The sequence below is a fragment of the Callorhinus ursinus genome, unplaced genomic scaffold, assembly GCF_003265705.2.
Source record: "Callorhinus ursinus isolate GAN/ISIS: 27379988/994484 unplaced genomic scaffold, GSC_fseal_2.0 scaffold11, whole genome shotgun sequence".
In the NCBI taxonomy this organism is placed as follows: Eukaryota; Metazoa; Chordata; class Mammalia; order Carnivora; family Otariidae; genus Callorhinus; species Callorhinus ursinus.
This window is the reverse complement of record NW_027397073.1, coordinates 23,494,337-23,514,793: the sequence shown is the minus strand read 5'-3', so window position 1 is coordinate 23,514,793 and position 20,457 is coordinate 23,494,337. Positions and strand designations below refer to the sequence as shown.

The window sequence follows — 20,457 nt, the reverse complement described above, 5'->3', positions numbered from 1 at the left end:
GCCTGATTTTTTCCTTCTTGTAGTCAATTTGCTTTTCCTCTGAATGCTTAAATTATTCATTCTTTATCCTTAAAGTTGAATAACTTAACTTGGATATTTATAGCTGTAAAGTGTCCCTTAATACATTTTCCTGGAATGCAGTGTGCATCTCCATCTAGAGGTTCAATTTTTTTTTCCTGGGTAATCACCTTTATTAAATCTTCTGGCCCGGGGTACCCAGGCGGCTCAGTTGATTACGTGATTAAGCATCTGCTTTGGCTCAGGTCATGATCCCGGAGTCCGGGGATGGGGCCCCACCTCGGGCTCCTTGCTCATCAGGGAGTCTCCTTCTCCCTCTGCCTCTCACCCCTCTCGTGCTTGCTCTCTCTCTCTCTTTCAAATAAATAAAATCTTTAAAAAAAATATTCTGGCCCATTTTGGGAGCACTTTGCATTTAGGACACAAATTATCCTCATGTTGGACCATTTCTATCTTCTGTTTCTGTGGCCTCTCTGTGTTTCTTTAACTTTTCTTCAACGGCATATACCATGATCATCTTAAGCTTTTCTCTTAACTTGATTTTCAATGGTGTCTCTTCTATACCTTGCTATTTGTAATTCAATGTATTTTGTAATGGTGTTGCTTGGACCTTCAATTTATGTTTTTAGGTCTAATGTTCTCTGTTCTGTTTCTTTTGTTTCTGTTTACTCTCTTCTTGATGGGGTCTTATTTTTAATTAGTATACATACAGTTCATATAGATATAAAATTTCTTGCTATTCCTTTTTTTTTAAAGATTTATTTATTTATTTATTTGAGAGAGAAAGAGAGAGAGTGGGGGAGGGGCAGAGAGAGAGGGAGAGAGAAACTTTAGCAGACTTTTGGGCCAAGCATGTTGCCCAACCTGGGGCCGATCCCCGGACCCTGAGATCACGACCTGAGCCAAAACCAAGAAGTCAGATGCTTAACCAGTTGTGCCACCCAGGCGTCCCTCTTCCTATTCTTTTAAATATGTATCCCTGTAGATCATTTTCTTTATCAGTATTTGCATGGTTTCTTCTTTCCTTGCCTTCCCCCCTCTTTTTTTCATTTTCATTGTTGAATGCACCGAACCATTGTTCTGCTTTTCACAATTTCAAGTAGTAGTCCATCCCTTTGAGGAATACTCTCAACTTTGGGTCATTTCCCAATGGGAAATTAGACTCAGGGAGAGAGCGATGATCAAGGATAGAGGGAAAAGAAAGGGTATCCCTCAAATGGTAACCTTCAGATTTCCTTCAATTCATAGATATGTGGGCTCTTCAATATGATTTCAGGGTGGTGGTGTGATTAGGAGCCAAGCCATCCTCTACTTTTCCTCTGTGCTCCAGAATCTTCTGCTTCCCTCCTTGACATCAGTGTTTGAATTTATTACATTATCTCTGGTTGTTGCCAATTATTAGTGATTTTGGGGGGAGGAGAAGATTTAAAAAAACTTATTTGGGGGATATTTGTTAAGAAGCAGGAAAAAAAATCTGTGGGATAGTCTTAATTCCCCCCTTTTAACTTAAAAGTCCATTACTCTCCATCCAGTCATGTTTATATTTAAAAGCAGGTCACAGGAAGAGGGAAATACTTTTCAGAAGGAAAAAACCCAAATGCTTTGAGCTGGACATGATCTCAGAAGTCATCTACTTCTCAAGTTCACAGAGCCAGTTAATGACTGAGCTGGGACTACCTAAAGGTCTCCTGATATTTTTTTTTCCATCTCCCTCTCTCTCACTAATGGGTAGAATTGTAGACATTGGGGGGGGGGGAGACAGAGTAGTTTTCATACTGTGACTTTCCTTCCCTGCCTCTAATCATACTACATGCCTCTGAGACTTTGTTAAGGGCACCCTGGTGGCCCAGAAATTGGGGCTCTAACTATAACACTAAAAAAAGTACACCCTGGATAAATATGACTCTAAAATGAGAGAAGAACACTAGGGGAAAACTGTAAGAAGCTTTTTTCTTTTTCCTCTTCTCTCTAGTTTCAAAAAAAACCTCAACCAACCAACCAAACAAACAAAACCAAAAAACTGCCACCAGAGGTATAAATCATTTTAGGGTATGAAACATTGTAAAAGTGAGGAGTTGGATTTTCTAGGTTGATTCAACTCAGCTGCCATGACAGATAGTGAGAATTGAGAAATGGTCCCTGTGAGAACTGTATTATGAGTATATGCCTTGGATTTTAATGTTGTCAGTTGGAAAATGCTCCTAAAAACAAGCTAAAGGAGGGTAGTTTAATAGGAAATGTAAAAAACACAATCTGCCTTGAATGCTATTACTCCCCAAAGGGTCAGACATATTCCTGATCTGTGACACATCTCAGAATGTGCCCCATCTATTACAATGGGCCTTCCCTCTTCTGAAAGGACAGCTATGAAACTGTCCCCAAACTTGTTGTCACTATCCACTGTCAAAACCAGAGGATTAAATATTTCCTGAGCTTCCCAGAAAGGCAGAGTCCTATTGCTTAAAGAGATTTTTGATCTTTGTGCTACAATGAGGACCTTTATTGATTCTGAGTTGGGGACATCCAGAAATTAAACTTGACCCCTAGCTGCAAGAAAAAGACAAAAGTAAGAAAAGTACAAATAAAAGTATTTTGTCAAAATCAGGTATCAAAAACTTAGAATTCATAAAAAATCTAGAATTGTTCATGTGGTAATATACGTGACATGAAGGAATTAAACAATGATGGAAGTCTTTAGGTTCAGAAGCATAAAACATGGGAGCAAGTGACTGACCCCTTGCACCTGAGAGGCAGCAGAGTATCATGGGAAAGAGGACAGGTTCTGAGATACTGATGTGGATAAGTTACTTAATGATAAGCCCCAGTTCCTCATCTGTAAAGTACAGATCACAATTTTAAGTATTCATTTTATTACAAAGATTAAACAGGTTAATATGTGTAAAATGCCTGAATTAGACTAAGTATCCAATAAAAGTCTCCTGATGTTATTATTTTCCCCTGAAGACTAGAGTTCACATTGCTTTTATTCTTGCTTATATTTCTTGCAAGGACCAGTCCAGCGATTTCTTATATCTTGCTCTTGTAAAAATTAATAAAGGGAGGCTAGAAGGGGAAGTCTTACCATTCCATGTCAATTACAAGAATTGTCAATTATAGACCCCAACAGAAGAATCACCAATAGAAAAGAATCATCAATTATAGGCCCCAGCAGAGAAAGATATACATTGTATCCCCTAGGAGAAATCAACTATCTCTGCAACTCAGCCAATGAGAAATCATCATCACCCTGAACTCTTGCTTTTCCCCAGCAAACTTTTGTTCAAAACAACCCTTCCCAACTTGTCCTCCTTCTCCAGAAAGTAATGTTTCAGAAACCACTTCTGTCCTACTCTCGGACCCTGTGTTTTGGGTAGATTGTCCTAACTCCCAGCTCCTGAATGTCTAGCCAACCAGACCATTCCACCCCCCTAAACATGCTGATTAGTTTAAGACTGGGCAGATGACCCAAATTAAGACAATGAGGTGAAATCCTGGGGCTTTTGCTAGACTTGTTCAGAAAGCAAGAACTGCTAACCTATTAGAGTATAAGTCTAGAGGTACCAGTGGTCACCATAGGGAAAGCCTGCCTGAGAATGGATTCAACACAGAGGAATGCAGAACTGAGAGACAGAGATGGTTCTTTAATTGGATGTTTGAGTTCCTGGGTCCAGCTATAACTGTAGACACATACACATGCACACTTTACAGTTTTATAAGCCAAATAAAGTCTTTTTTTTCTTAAGTCAGTTTGGATTGAGTTTCTGCCATTGTACTTGAAATCCTGATAAATAATCCTGACCTAGGAAGAAATATGAACCAGGCAGTGCAATCTAATTGCTCATTTGTATATTTTTTTTTCACATTTTCACCATCTCCTCTTGTATTCAATGCCTTCATGCTCTTGGTCTTCCTGTTTATTTTCTCCTGGGAAATAATCTGAAAATGTTTGCCCTTGATGCTACAGGGTGAATTTGTGTTGCTGTGTTATTTTTCTTAGATAATTACATTTGAAGCCTTACATTTGAAGTCCTACAATGAAAGGCTTTGTTAAAGGACTTTAGCTTTAGATAAGTAGGTATGTCAAAATTAAAAGAAACATTAAAAATGTATCAACCAAATAACAATGTGTAGGGGCGCCTGGGTGGCTCAGTCGTTAAGCATCTGCCTTCGGCTCAGGTCATGATTCCAGGGTCCTGGGATCAGGCCCCGCATCAGGCTCTCTGCTCCGTGGGAAGCCTGCTTTTCCCTCTCCCACTCCCCCTGCTTGTGTTCCCTCTCTCGCTGTGTCTCTCTCTGTCAAATAAAGAAATAAAATCTTAAAAAAAAATAATGTGTAACTGTTATTTGGATTCTAAATCAAACCAATCGTTTTTAAAATAAACAATGAGGGCGCCTGGGTGGCTCAGTCGTTAAGCGTCTGCCTTTGGCTCAGGTCATGATCCCAGGGTCCTGGGATCGAGTCCCACATCGGGCTCCCTGCTCTGCGGGAAGCCTGCTTCTCCCTCTCCCACTCCCCCTGCTTGTGTTCCTGCTCTTGCTATGTCTCTCTCTGTCAAATAAATAAAATCCTTAAAATAAAATAAAATAAAAATAAAATAAAATAAAATAAAATAAAATAAAAAACAATGATATAATCAGGGGAAACTGAACATTGGCTGGGTATTTGTTATTCAGAAATAATTATTAAAATATCTGTGTGTGATAATGCTAATGTGGTAATTTTTAAAGAGGTTCTATCTTCAGAAGATAAATATGTAAATGTTTTTGGCTAGAAAGATACAATATTTGAAATTTGCTTCAAACTATTCCAGTAGGGAAAAAAAATTCCAGTAGGAAAAGGGTGAGAGGAGAGGAGGTACAGATGAAACAAGATTTGAGATAAGTTAGTAATGGTTGAAGCTGGGGTGATGGGTTGAGCATGGGGTTCATTATCCTATTTTAACTTTTTTAGTTTGAAATTTTCCAGAAATTTTTTAAAAGTACTAAGTAGAAATGGCCAAGGTTGCTATTTGCCTACCCAGAATCTATGCTCTCCTTCTCCCTTACAAACAGAACCCCTATATGGTTGAGGATGCAATGTAACTGTCTAAATAAAATAAAAAAAAATTTAATGATTTTTTTCTTCCAGTCTCCCTTGCAGATGTGAATGACCAGTGGAAATCAGAGAGAAGCCATCGGGTGTGGCTTCCAAAAAAACTCTTTAAAGGTGGTGGCTCAGCTGGTAAGTGAGCCTCTGACCCTTGCCTCTTCTTTTCCGCTGCCTTAGACCAAGATCTGAGGAAGGAACTGGCAGGGTCATCTTGCATCACAGTCAAGATGCATGATGCTATGGATGGTGGCGCCAAAAGACAGAAGGAATCTGGATCGTTGATGACTGTGGAGCTGACACACCAGCTCGAGGATACTTTCCCCCCACTTTTTTTTTTTTCCCCAACAGGGAGAATTAATCCTTTTTCTTAGTTTAAATTTGTAAATGCCCTTATAGAGGCTGTCAACTCTACGAAGACAAGGTCCTTGTCCTTAAGCTCACAAACTGGAGGGCTTTTTGGAATTATCTGGGGTGCTTTTTAGAATATTAGGGCGTGGACCCCACTTCCAGGGTGCCTGATTTCAATGACTTGGTGTCCAGCGTAGGCACTGGAATTTGTAAAAGCTCTCCCTGGTGGTTCTAACGTGCCACCAACCCGGAGACCTACTGTTAGAGCTCGCCGTGTGATTCCCGGAGCGCGCAGTCCCTGGCCGGGCAGCAGTCGACACGAGATGACTGGGATCACCCGAGACTGCCTGGACCAGGAGGGGCACTGGCCCCGGCTGCCTTGCGTGTCAATCCACCCAGCCGCGCCTTTTTCCCCGCCCCGCTGTGGCTCCGCCCCGCTATGGCCCTCGAGGGCGCCGGAACTCGAGCTGCCCGCCTTCCGGGAGCGCCGAGGTGCGCCTGCGCGGCGCCGGGTCCCGGCGGGCGCTTTGAATTTCGATCCCGGAGTCGCCTCTCGCGATCCTGGGCTTCCGAGACTGGGTCTCGACGGCTCGCGATACTGCAGCGCGTGGCGCTTTGCTCCCGGATCCGCGCCAGGTTGGGATCTGAAGTTGGGGGTCCTGCCCTCGGAGGCAGACGCAAGGCATTGTTTGGGCGGAGTAGGGGCGCGGGGGAGCCAGGCGGAGCCGAGGAACCGGGCTTGTCTTCCCACCGCTCGGTTGGCTGCAGTGGTTGTTTTAGATCTGTCCTACCCTCGGAATGAATGATAACTGACTCCCTTCCTTCCCCTCCCTCTGCCTCTGTATCAACCCCAAACCGTAAAGCTCCAGTCCCCCGCAGCATGGGAGAAATGCTTACTTGGACTCGTTTCTTTGCACTTAACTGTGTGTTTTCTTTTTAACTCATGTGTACTTTGCCGTTTTAAAGAAAACTTCAGAGTTGTCTTTATATATAAATAGTGCATTTGTCCCCCTAAATCCCCTGTATCTTGGTTTTGGATGCGTTGATTCCAGAAGGCTCAAAGACAAGTCAGTATTGGACTCTAGTTAAAAACTGAATTTTGTAGAATGGAAAGAAATTGAGTTTTTGTACTTTCTTTTCAAGATGTGATTTACTGGATCACCTCTGTGGTCCATTTACTGGCTCACATTACTGAACAATACTGGTAAATACCACTATTGGATTATGAAAGTAAACAGAAACTTGTCCTTTCTGTTTTTGTAAATTTTTTTTTTTTTTTTTCTTCAGAGGCTTAAAGGATGGCCTCAGATCTGGAACAATTATGCTCTCATATTAATGAAAAGATTGCCAACATTAAAAGAACTCTGTCACTAAGGAATTGTGGTAAGTAGGACAGATTCCACTGACGTCGTAGATATAAAATGCATTTTAATTATTGTTCCACTATGACTATCTTATGCCTGGTTAAGTGAAAGGTAATTTTAACTTTCAAATAGTGGTTTTTTGAAGCACTCCAGCATTAATATTTTGAATATTGTGGAGTACTAAAATGTAAGTTATATTGAACAATGAACTGGATATTAATTAGACTTAATTGCTTGTGTTTTTCTGAGATACAAAAGGCACAATAGGAAGATTTGAAGGTTAATTTGTGGTGTTAAAGCTAAGTGGGGATACTGAAAGGTAAGGAATAAAAATAGAAGTGGAAAAGACCCACAGAGGTGAAAAATAGCCCATTATCCATCTCCAGCCTGCTTTGGAGGAAGCTTATTGTTATATATGACTAGGAAACAACTGATTGAAAATGTCCAGTTCTAATGTCCAGAAGCTTGGAGATTGTAACCATCTTCTAGAATATTTTGAAGTGCTGAAAGAGGATGAGGCAATGACAGTGCAAAGAAATGGGTGATCCTTGTCAAGTCTGGGAAAATATTGTTTACAAAAATTGTGAGCTCCCGGGTCCATTCTAGGAGAGCTTAAGACTTATTTATAGGCAGAATTCTACCTGCTGGGAAAATTGTGGTGAAGTTTAGTATAGTTTGTAGTATGAATTGGTAATCTAAGAAATTTTTTAAAATATTAAATTATACTGTTGAAATGCCCTTTCAAATTATACATGTCCTTCTAGGGACTTTGATATTCTTCATCTCTTGTTGAGAACCTCCAGTAAAGGAACATCATCCATTATACAGTTTACAGCTCACATTCTCTGTAGAAAGTTAAAGCTGAAGGGACTGTGGGTTCATCTTCTCCAGCTCCCTCGTTTCACACATGACTCTCAGAAGTCAAGTGACTTGCCCAGCTCCCCTAACTCCTAGGTAGTCAGTTGGGACCACAGTTTTGTATCTTGAGTCCCAGTCTAGTATTCTTTCTACTTCTATGCCACTTTGATTCAATAACGCAAAAAGGACGTCTATAACTAGTCTTGCTTACCTTCTCTTTCTAGGGGCATGATTACTGTGGGATAAACAGATAAAATTTTGAGACCTATAAAACAACTAAACCTTGAATTCAAATGACTCCACCAAGGCATGAGGACTGGCCTAAGCAATGTGAACTATTAGATCACTACACACTCAGTAACCATCATTTGTATGTGGAGAGAATGATTTCTCTCTTTGGTTCCATAGCTTATTTAATAGAGCCCAGTAATTTGTTTGCCACTCTGGCTGCAGTAATTTACTAGATTACTTCTATTAAAAGTATTGTATTTGCTCAGTTGATTATGTTTCTATAAATCAGTAGACAAGGCCCTAAAATTTAGGTGACTAAAATTATTTGAGATACCAGTGTATCCAAACTAGTTATTTACTCCCTATAAATTAATCTCAATAGAGACATCCGTACTCTTATTACTTACTAATTTCTTTTAGTTGTTACGAGCCTACAATCAAATGCAATTAACATTGCCCTATTAGACAGAATTATATGCTGCTTGTCATGACGATGATGATGAATAGTAGTTAGCATTTATTGAGTGTTTTACCAGATTCCAGGCACAGTGTTCAACCCATCTTATAGGTACTTTCTTGCTTATCTTCACAGTAACCTTGAGGTAGGTGCCGGTGTCTCTGGCTTTAGGTCTTGGACCTTCTGGCCATTTTACTCTACAGCCTCCATAATCTACAGATACAGTCAAATTATGCTTTTGTTTATTTTTTCCCCCCGTCTCCCCAATAGTGACTTTACTTATGTGTATTTCATTGGTTACTAGAAATAAAGAAGGAAAGATTTGATTACGAGAATAGTTTTTCTTTTGTGCTTTTGATCTGCTCTTTAAAACAAAATTTTTTTTATTCTTTTATTTCTGGGGAGGAGGAGACTCTGGTTTTCTCATCCTCAAATCTGTGGAACTAGAGACGGGTGCCAGGAGGTGGGGTTGGGAGTATGAGAGCATGCTACTTTATAAATGCCTGGTGTTTGTTTCTGTCAAGCATCCCAGGCTTAGTACCAGCCTGTGACTTTTTATGTTACTTTTTCTTCTTAGAAATAGTAAATAGTGTAAATACGAATCTCAAACCAGGTGCATCCCAAGCCACTACTACAAATTCTGAAGGGAAACTGTCCCCCATCTTCCACACACCCTTGAGAGCCACAAGCTTCTCTCCCTGGCGAGTGATTAGAATTTTGAGGTGTGCACTTTAACTGAAGGTTTATCCCATGAAGAAGGCTCATTTGGGATTCTCACTTCCAACACCCTGTGCTTTGAAGTACAAAAGCCTTGGTTCTTGCACCCATTAAAACCAAATGTGTTGGGTTGCTGAGACTGGCAAACTCCTCTCTCCAGATTTCCTGTGCACCCCCAATTAGGGCTGCTGCAGCATCAGCTCCCACATACTGCCAGTCTGTGGGTCTGTCTTCATGCTGCAGCCCTTGAGATTTACCTTATTCTCATGAAAGCTCAGCTATGCCTGTAGAAGTTTTTTTGGTTTTTGTTTTTTTATCTAACATTTCTAGGTGTTTTATCATAGTAGAAGACTTTGCCAAAATCAAAAGACTCAGGGGACACTTCATACTTATCTCTCTCTTCCTTCTCTACCATATTACTTAGAAATGAGGTCTTAAGATTATCCATGGAGACAGGTCCTAGGGGCTGAAACAAGAGTCCTATCTCCTCCCTAAGTGTCTCTCTAAAGTAAAGCTCTGGTCCAAGAGTTTAATTGGGAACAACTGAGTTAAAGAATACAGAATGCTAATACTTTTCTGTATACTTTATTTTTCATTCCCTCTTTGTCTATTAATAGGTCAGGAACCTACCTTGAAGACTACATTAGATAAAATAGGAGATGAAATCATTGTAGTAAATGAACTTCTAAATAAGTTGGAATTGGAGATTCAATATCAAGAACAAACCAACCATTCACTCAAGGTAATGTTTTTCCAGTAAAGAAATGAAAGGGCAATAGATACAAACTCCATCATCACCAGGGAATTCTGAAGGATTCTTTAAATTTTTAAGATGTTCTTACCTTTTTAAATTACTAATGGTATAGAGTGCTATTTGCATTGTATCTTCTTAGTATAAAGGACTCTGGGGCTCCACAGGTGTTTCTTTATGCTGGTTGCCAATGAAATTGAACTGTACTAAAAAGAAGATATCCTAAATAATTTTTGGTAGGTTTAATTTAAACAAGCGGTCTGGTAGAGTGGTGTGTCAGGAACACCTACCCTGGGGCAAGGAGATGCAGATTCTCACCCTGGCTGCCCTTAGCACCCTCTAGCACCCTGAAAAAGACCTGTTACTTCTTCGGGTCTTGTGGTCCTCATTTGGAAAATAATGAGTCATACTGAACTATTTCTTAGGTCCCTTCTATTCTGCATTTCTCTGTTCTATAAAATACAAGGATTCTCAAGTACAGAAACACTTGAGTCTCAGTTGCACACCATTTTGTTCCAAGTAAGCTTTCTAACTGACTAAGCTAATGAAAGTGCTTGTGTACTTCTGGGAAAATACGCCATCTGTACATAGTTACCTCATGCCGTTAGAGCCACTGATGTGTTCCGTGGGATTGAACAAGGTGGCCTCCATGGTCCCTTTCAGCCTTAAAATCCTTAAGGTCTGTAAAGACTTTTCAGCTATAGGAATGGGCATGAATATGCCTATCCTGTTACTAGTTGAAATGAAATTAGTGGCTGTGAACATCATTCATCTCTTTGAAAGAAAGACATCCTATAAATTTAAAACAGAAGCTAATATTAGTTTCACTTCTAACCTACCCAAGAGTGCCCACGGTTAAGTGTGGGCCTAGAGAATGTTAGATTCAGAATTGAAGACTATTTAGAATTTTTGTTCATCTTATGATTGAGAATCAGATGACAGGAATCCAAAGGTGTAGAGTATTTTTCTTAATAAATTTGCATGAGTTCATAGTGTCAAGTTCTAGTGAAAGGTAAACTAAAGACAACACAAAACAAAAACAAAGCAGTTATGATCCAGTAGAAATTTCCATTAAGCTAGAGTATGTGGAAGTTGTTACGAGTAGGTTCTCGTACGCGTGCTCCAGGCACGCACTGTCCCCCTGGAGCTGTGGTACAGATAACACTGGGGAATGTTTGTTAAATCAACAAAAGCAGTTTACCAGAATGACAAACATAAATCCTTCATACATTTTTTAGTTGCTTTCCAAGGCTGCAGTTAAATGTCAACCCTCCCTGTTGTAATGTGATTATAACAGTCGTTCTCTGAAAACCAGTAGAGAAAGCTACTATCTTGCCATCCAAAAAGAGCTCTAGAAACCAAACGGTTTTTAAAAAAATATTGCTGCAGTCAGTACTTTTCCACCTCTTCTGTGTTTTAAACACCCCCAGGCATTATGATTGTGAGTGAGTCTTTCATGCTCTTTATAACGTCTTAAAACACACACAGGCAGGACAGACACTTAACTTGGGAGCATTTTCTTTAAATTTTAGGAACTCTGTGAATCTCTTGAAGAGGATTATAAAGATGTGGAGCATCTCAAAGAAAACATTCCTCCCCATTTGCCTCAAGTAACAGTAAGCCAGAACTTGTAAGTGTATTTATAATTATTCTTGCTGTCTGCATTTACAAAACTATTAAACATCTCAACTCTTTTTGCTTTCTTATGGACTTGTGGTTTTGTTAGTGATTATGTTTTTTTTTTTTAAAGATTTTATTTATTTATTTGACAGAGAGAGATTGCAAGAGAGGGAACACAAGCAGGGGGAGTGGGAGAGGGAGAGGCAGGCTCCCCGCTGAGCAGGGAGCCCGATGCGGGGCTCGATCCCAGGACCCCGGGATCACGACCTGAGCCGAAGGCAGACGCTCAACGACTGAGCCACCCAGGTGCCCCCAGTCTTCTTGTCTTGCTACCTCTGCGGAAAATGTGGCTCCTCTTTCCCGTGGGCGAGTGTCGGCTGGGCTCTCTTTTCCCACTTTTTCTCATTTCTTTTCCTCAGAGCAGAGTTTGTCCACCTCAGCCGTCTTAGGCCAGATAATTCTTTGTTGTGAGGACAGTGAGGATGTTTAGTAACATCCCTGATCTCTGTCTACCGGCTAGATGTCGGTGGTATCCCCCCACCCCTCCCAGCTGTGACAGTGAAAAATGTCTCCTCACATTGCCATATGGCCTCTGGGGGACACACTCTCCCCTGATCCTTGAGAACCACTGTTCTTAGGGTAAAAATAAGCTTAATAAACGTCCCATCTTAAAAACAGCCACCGGAACAAAACACTTAGCTTTGCGTTCCCCCCTCAAACTAGTGCCCCCATGTGTCCCCGACCAGTATATGTTCACACCTCCTCTTTTCTCCAGAGCCCCAGGGCCTGTCCCTGGGCTACTCGTGCTACCACACTCCGGCAACTGATCCAGAAACTCCCCCTCAGCCCTGATCCTCCTGTTCAGATTGTCTTTCTGTGTCTCTTCATGTCGGAAGTGCTGAGTTCTGCTCTGCAGCAGCGCTCCGTTGGCAGCCCGCAGCCCTGACTTGGCTACCTCCCGTTGCTCCGCCCTTCTTTGCACTGCGGGTGTCTCCTAAACCTGTGTGTGGCTCATGCCCTCTCCACCATGCTCAGTGCTCACAGATGTCCAGCTCCAGCCTCGACGGGACCTCTGCTGCTTGCCGGGGGCCTAATACATGAGCTGTCCTCCCAGCTCTGCGTGTTTGAGGCCAAGCCGACCAGGCCCTTGTTAGCCACCCGCCATGCCCGCTGCCTTCCTCCCGTCCCCTGGACAGCACCCGGGTACCTTCCGCCCGTCTTTCTCTCTGCAGCCCTCAGCTGTGCATGCTGCCTCTGTGGGGTTTTGTCTGTCCCAGCCCTCCCTCCATTCTCATTGGCTGGCTCTGAGTGCGATCTTCCATCCTTGTTTTTGAGCGCTCCTGTGTTTTGTCCCTCCATGGTTCCACTACTCCCTGCTCTCCAGGCTTCTGCCACCAAAGTTACATTTCTAAAAGGGGGTTCCAAGGGTGTAAAAACATTCCATGCGTAACTTAAAATTTTTTAACGTTTGAAATGTATCCTATATATACAGAAAAGTGACTAACCATTATTTGTGCAAATTAAAGAAGAGTAAAACAAACGTCGGTGTATCTGCCGGTCAGATTAAGGAAGGCACGGGGCTTGCTGAGTAGAAGAGTCACATTACTGCTGGTGGTTGAAGTTCTCCAGAAGAAGATAAGCTCAGCAGAGTGCGTGGCATGGTCAGGGTCCCCTGCAGTTTCCCTGCAAGAAGAGAAAATGGTGGGCAAGGTCATGAATGAAAGCTAGGAACAGAGGTCACCACAGGACATCTGCCAGGATTGTAGTGTGGGCTGGACATCGGACATCCAGCAGGAATATGGCCTGGGGAATAGGAGGAATTTTTCTTCTCCTGACCTCACTATGGGCTTAGCTTCAGTTTTCAGCCAAGGTCAAAGCAGAACCTTTCTGTAGGTTGAAATGGTTTTCAGCTGATAGAGCAGGGCATGAAGAAAAAATCAGGAGCTTCCTTAGCATCTGGTGAAGACAAGCAAGTACAGCTAAGAATCAGCCAAGCTCACCCTGAAGTCTCATGTTAGACTCGTGGAGGGCTGATGGCACCACAGCATTGGGCATCTTCACCTTGACACCCTCCAACATGGCCGTCCTCAGTTACAGCGCCTCGGACACCATAACTGGCTGCCCCGCGTCCGGTGCTCAGCTCTTATCGTGGGATCTCACCTCCCTGCCTTTCTTGGGATTCCCTTCACTTGCTTTTGGCTCGGATCTGCTCTTGTCTCCTGTACCCCATTTCTTTTTTGGAGCAGTAGAGCTGGTGTGGCTTCACTTGCTGCTGCCAGCAAGGGTCTCTTCCTTCCCTGGCAGCTAAATAGCCCAGCAGCTACAGCCTATTTCTACACTCTCAGCTAGTGGGGTGGGAGCTATATTAGGCTCTCACTGACTCCAAAAATTAGGTAGGACTGAATCCAAGAGTTCCACGCTCGTTGCTGGCAACTAAAATGTGTCTGTAACAGGCAAGGACTGATACTAACAGCCAGTGGGGTAAATTAGAAAAATAGAAGTATAAGAGGACTAATGTTCCTATGTCCAAAATTAGGGATTCAGGAAGAGAAGCTATTTAGTGGTTAAGATAAGTTCGACTTCACACGTATTGACTTTGAGGAGCCAGTGAGATAACTAATGAAGATGTTTGGCCTGGGTACTGTATACACCCATGTTTTGGGTATATAAATTTTAATTCTATTACTGAAGATTCGGGGACTTAATTTTTCAGCGTTCTCTTCACTAGTCAGATCTTCATGAACAATAGGAGTGGGGGCAGCAAAAAATGTTAGCTATAAAATTATTTTGACAAGATGAATCTTGTATTTGTTAACTGATTATTTTTAGTTGGGAAAATTTTCTAGTATGCTGCAAAATTCTGATGATCTCTTATACATCTGTGCATCTCTGTCTGCAGTGCTAATGTGTCAGATCTTGACCCTGAAGAACCAGTCAAAGTTGAGGAAACTGTACCCGCAAAGAAGCCCCCAAAAGAACAAAGAAGTATTAAAGAAATGCCGTTTATAACTTCTGATGAATTTAATGGCATTCCAGCGTAAGTATTTAAGATAAAATTTTAACATTCAACTTTTTAATGGTCAACAGACATGATTGTTTAAATCCTAAAGCTTGATTATATTCATAGCATGCTGTGTTCAAGTATTGATCTTTTCTCCAAGTCTTATATCATACAATGAAAATGCAGGAAATCTTTGTTGAAGATGCTTAAAATCATGGTTTTTATGTGGTCTAAAGCTCTTTTCATAGCAAGATCTAGAGATGGGTCAGTTTATTGCTGAGTCCTCTGCAGGACCATTTTGTGATACAGATTTATCCAGTTACATCTTAAAAGTAGCGATTCTGGGGCACCTGGGTGGCTTAGTTAAGTGTCCAGCTCTTGTTTTCAGCTCAGGTCATGATCTCAGGGTCATGAGATCAAGCCCTGCATCAGGCTCCATGCTCAGCTTGGAGTCTGCTTGTCCCTCTCCCTCCTCCCACTTACGCTCTCTCGTGCTCTTTTTCTCAAATCAATAAACAAAATTTAAAAAAGTAGCCTCAGTTTTGCTGTAATTTTAAGGGAAGTGTGCTGTGTAGTTTTGAGAATTAGAATGGTGAGTATTGTGTTTGTTCGGTTTCCATTTGTTCCTCAACTTCTGCCACACATTTGTTTGAGTTTGTGTTCTGTTCCAGGCTGTGGGTCACTGAGGAGAATAGTACAGGGGTGAGTAAGACAAGATACCTTCCCTGGAAGGAGGTCTGCTTTGCTCTTTACAGAAGACAGTAACGGAGAGCCCATTATGGAAACTCCTGTTTGTTTGTTGGTTTAAAGATTTATTTATTTTAGAGAGAGAGCATGTTCGGGGGAGGGACAGAGGGAGAGAGGGAGAAAGAAAGAGAGAACCAGACTCCCCACTGAGCACAGACCCCCCCCCATGCAGGGCTCCATGTGGGGCTTAATCTCATGACCCTGAGATCGCGACCTGAGCTGAAATCAAGAGTCAGAGACACTTCACCAACTGAGCCACCCAGGTGCTCCGGAAACGCATATTTTTAAACTCATCATTCCGGGGCTTAGCCTAACTTCTTGGCTTTATAGTGTTACATTTCTTGTTATGTTGTTATTATATAAGTAATAACGTGTGAGAACATGTTGTCAGAAAATAATTCATCTGTAATTCTACCACCCAGATAAGATGGAGTATTTCCTTCCAGATTTTATTTAATTTAATAGGTTGTTTCTGATTGTTATTACAACAATGTGGTTATACTGTCAATACAGTTTACTTTTTTTATTATGAGCATTTTGCCATTGTTAACTGTTATTGTAAACGTGGGCTTATTAGTTGTGTTATATTTCATCAAAATGAGACCGACCTTTCTCTTTATTTTTTGTCAGTGATGTCTTTTATGGTAGCTTTATTTTCATGAAAATTCTGTTTGATGATACTCAGTTTTTTAAATGTTATTTTTGTTGCTCATTGGCTGAGCCAAAGAGAAAAGCAAATGTCCGTGAGGAACAGTGGAGTAGATGGGCTTTTATAAAATGCTTCCAAGAAGAGATAAAGGAAGGAAATGAGGATAGTCATGGTAGAGTATTCATTTTTAATCCAAGGGGTTATTTGCTGCATGGGAGAACTTAGACAATTGGGATAAGGAAGAATATATTCCAAACATGGGGCTTTTGTTTATTATCTTTAAAAAATAAACACTGAGGGTTGAGTTAAAATAGAGAACATTGGCAGAGGGTAGGGGTGGGTATTGACCTTAAGGTGATAGTTCAGAGGATTTAAAGGAATTGCTTTGTGGGGAGCTGTGGGATCAACAGTTTGTGGGAACAGCGGCAAAAATGAATTTAGAAATGAAGAGAAAGGGGCAGCTAGGTGACTCGGTGAAGCGTCTGCCTTTGGCTCAGGTCATGATCCCCGGGTCCTGGGATGGAGCCCCGCATCCGGCTCCCTGCTCCGCGGGGAGCCTGCTTCTCCCTCTCCCACTCCCCCTGCTTGTGTTCCCTTTCTCTCTCTCCTCCTCCTCCCTCCCTCCCTCCCTCTCTCAAATAAGATCCTTAAATAAAAGAATAACGAAAACGAATGTTTCTTGGTTAATATGAACATTTTCCTTTAAATATATTCATATATTATTTTATACTATGGAAGTTTTGATTAGGGAACTGCCCCCTTGAGGAGAGGTGAAGGGCAGAGTTTCACATACTGAATCCACAGTTTGTTGAAGGGCAAAATGGAGGCAGATCATTGAGTTTTGTTGTTGGTAGGTACAGAGAAATCGAGTCTCCTATTTTTATATTCTAAGACTGTGTGGTGACTGGGAGGATGGCAAGAGGGAGATGGGATTGGAAGAGTGGCTTTAGAGAAGGACCAGTGCTCGAGGGGGTAGAGCCCAGAGCTGTGCACTGGCTCCCCTCCGCCCCGCACCTGGCCCCCAGGCCCTTTCCTCTGCCGTCTGCTCAGCTGGCGCTCTGTCCTGATAGCAGTTGCCGTCTTTGTTGTGGTCTTTGTTGTCCATCTTCCCTCCTCCTCCTCCTCCTCTTTTTTTTCTTTCTCAGAACAGATAAGTTTGCAAAAAACCAGAGTGGTATAAGTTAGGTAATTTATTTCATATTTAAATGTTTGTTTCCCTTGCTCACAAACATTCAAAAATGTTTCAATAAGCTTCTGTCTTGAAGTTAACCAGCAAGAGACCCTATTTTATTTTATTTTATTTTTTTTTAAGATTTTTTATTTATTTGACAGAGAGAGACACAGCGAGAGAGGGAACACAGGCAGGGGGAGTGGGAGAGGGAGAAGCAGGCTTCCTGCGGAGCAGGGAGCCCAATGCGGGGCTCGATCCCAGGACCCTGGGATCATGACCTGAGCCGAAGGCAGACACTTAACGACTGAGCCACCCAGGCACCCCCAAGAGACCCTATTTTAAATTGTAGTATTTGAGACCCTATTTTAAATTGATGTTATCACTTCTTCCTCTCTAATTTAAATACATTCTCTGTAGGCAGAGAATGGCGATGAATACATCCAGATAGAAATAGGGAAGTTAAGCAACTGATATGCTGTGGTTCTATTTAAATTTTCAGCTGTTGAGATATGTCTGGTTTATTTGGAAGTTGATAAACATTTTTAAAAAGGATTTGTTTGTTTATTTTGGCGGGGGTTGGGGGCAGAGGGAGAGGGAGAGAGAAAATCTCAAGCAGACTCCATTCTGAGTGTGGAGCTGGACACGGGGCTCCATCTCACAATTCTGAGATCATGACCTGAGCTGAAAAGCGTTGGATGCTCAACCAAATGAGCCACCCAGGTGCCCCTATACATTTTTTTTTATGAGAGTTCTAATAGCTTTGCTTCTATATAAAGTCATCATACATAAACATTTTTCAAAGAAAATAATTTTGTATAATGATTCTTTTAAAAATTAATCATATATTTATTTGCAGGTACATGAAATCTCGCTTAACCTATTGTCAAATTAATGATGTTATTAAAGAAATCAACAAGGCGGTGGCCAGTAAATATAAAATCCTACATCAACCAAAAAAGTCAATGAGTTCCGTGGCCAGAAATCTCTATCACAGATTTATTGATGAAGAAACAAAGGATACCAAAGGTAAAAATGATAGCATATATGTGTGTGCATGTCGACTGGAGTGTAATTAAATCGTGAGAGACAAGATGAATTCTATAAAATTTTGAATCTAGAGAGGTAGTTCTCAACCAGGAGTGGTTTTCCCACTAGGGCACATTTTTCTCCATCGCTGGAGATACTTTTGGTTGTTACAACTAGGGCTGGGGGTGCTACTGGCATCTAGAGACTAAAAGTAGACTTGAGTACAATGCTCAAGACAGCTCCCACGGAAAGAAATAACTAGCTCTGAATGTCTGTAGTTCCAAGATAGAGAAGCGCTGCTTTAGAATCTATTATGAAACAATACCCAGTGTTTTTAGAATTAGAGTGGTAATGAAAACAGTTGGTCCTGCTTATATAGCACTTACCATTTGCCAGATCGTGTATTGAGATCCTCACATCTTATAAGGTACATACGGTTGCCCCCATTTTGCAGATTAGGCAGAGAAAGGTTCTGTTACTTGCCCAGTGTCAGCCGGTTAAGGGACAGAGCTGCTGGGCGTTTCATTCTCTTAACCACTCTCCCATATTTCCTCTTGAAAAGTCAATTTTTTAGAAGATACAAACAGATAGCCAGTAATATGATAAGCAGGGCTACGTTTCTAAAATGCTACAGTGAACATGCAACTTCAGTTGAGAGAATACTAATCATTTTAGCAAGAATACCTGTTCTCAACTTTGGGTGCCTAATGATAATAAAAACGATCAATGTTATTCATATTCACAATCTAATGCATTAAAGTCTCATCCTGAAAGTTGTCCTTAATGAAAATTGGTACTAATATCTTTATTTTCAGGTCATTATTTCATAGTGGAAGCTGACATAAAGGAGTTCACAGCTTTGAAAGCTGACAAGCGGTTTCACGTGATCCTGAATATCTTACGACACTGCCGGAGGCTCTCAGAGGTCCGAGGGGGGGGCCTTACCCGATACGTTATAACCTGAAGCACGTGGGTTTTTTTGAACTGGCTAACAATAGGGTGTAGAGGCCACTCACATAGTTTCCTTATATGTAATTTCTTTATATATAAGATTTCTTTGGCTTCTTCATTTTCTTTTCTAGCTTCCTATAAAAACGAAACATTTTAGTAAGTAAAGCATATATATTTTAAAATTCACTTTCTTTCAGCACATATTTAACCCCCTACCACATGAGCCTCTGGGCTAGGCATATAATGGAACTAAAAAATATTCATGGTTAGTTTTTGTGTTTAGTGACAGTGCTGTAGACCTCAGTAAGACAGATACACATGTGATAATGGAAGGAAAAGTTCAAGAAGATAAGGTCAAGGGTACCCAGGCTTTTTTTTTTTTAAGTAGGCTCCACACCCAGCATGGAGCTCAGCACGAGGCTTGAACTCACGACCCTGAGAGCAAGACCTGAGCTGAGATGAAGAGTCAGACACTTACCCGAATAAGCCACCCAGGTGCCCCAATGAGACTCAGGCTCTGTAGAATTAAAGGTCGTTAATGTCAAAATTCTATCAATGGCATTTCAGTCTACAGGCAAAAGTTGGATTTGTAGGCAGCCCTTCCATGTAATGATTCTGCTTTCCCATATGTTGTTAGGGAACAGCTTACCTGAAATGCATTTGGTATAAACCAATCTATAAACATCAACCTGTAATGAAATTGTAATAAAAATATACTGAGATGAAAAAGATAATAACATGTAAGCAGTTTGATAGTTGTCATGGAAAATGGGTGGTTGGATTGCAAGAATTTAGGATGTTTCTCTTGCGTGCTTAAGGAGACTGTCTGGCTAGGTGTGTTTTAGTCAGTGTTCTCCAGAGATATAGAACGAAGAGGAGATAGAGAGAGAGAGAGATTATGACAAATTGGTTAAGAAGTCCCCCGATCTGCCGTCTGCAAGCTGGAGACCCAGGAAAGCCGTGTGTAATTCAGTCCTGAGTCTGAGGGCCTGTGAAGCAGAGAAGATGCGATGTTGTTACTCAAGCAGTGAGGCAGGAAAAAAAGAAGTGAATTCCTCCTTCCTTCACCTTTTGTTGTATTCAGGTCGTCCATGGATTGGATGATGCCCACACACACTGGGGAGGGCAGTCTGCTGAGTCCACTGATTGAAATGCTAATCCCTTCACCCTCACAGACACATCCAGAAATAAGGTTTAATGTGGGCACCCTGTGGCCAGTCCAGGTGACACATAAAGTTACCTATCACAATCTCTCTGCCATTTGCTGGGCAGGTTGATCCTTGGAGCCGAGGGAAAAATCATCTCCTAGGCCTGGTGGCCTGGTTAATACTGTCACCATGAGGACCACAGAACATATTTTGGGCACTACGTATTATCCCTTCTTCCTCCCTAATTTAAATTCAGATGTGTTTAATTTTTCATGTCTTGCTTTAAATAAGAATAATGGCATTGTCCTTTA

General features: G+C 41.5%; 1 protein-coding gene across 3 annotated transcripts in view; it reads left to right on the top strand.

The window, feature by feature from the left end:
• Positions 1 to 20,457, top strand: part of SKA1 (spindle and kinetochore associated complex subunit 1) — a 27,779-nt gene extending 7,322 nt beyond the window's left edge. For all 3 annotated transcript variants that reach the window (XM_073898214.1, XM_025886900.2, XM_073898215.1), the window contains exons 2-8: positions 5,159 to 5,239; positions 6,743 to 6,838; positions 9,700 to 9,824; positions 11,366 to 11,463; positions 14,353 to 14,490; positions 17,878 to 18,047; positions 18,863 to 20,457. In XM_073898214.1, coding sequence (XP_073754315.1) covers positions 6,754 to 6,838; positions 9,700 to 9,824; positions 11,366 to 11,463; positions 14,353 to 14,490; positions 17,878 to 18,047; positions 18,863 to 19,011 — 765 coding nt within the window. In that variant the 5' untranslated portion in view covers positions 5,159 to 5,239; positions 6,743 to 6,753 and the 3' untranslated portion in view covers positions 19,012 to 20,457. The remainder of the gene's footprint in view (positions 1 to 5,158; positions 5,240 to 6,742; positions 6,839 to 9,699; positions 9,825 to 11,365; positions 11,464 to 14,352; positions 14,491 to 17,877; positions 18,048 to 18,862) is intronic.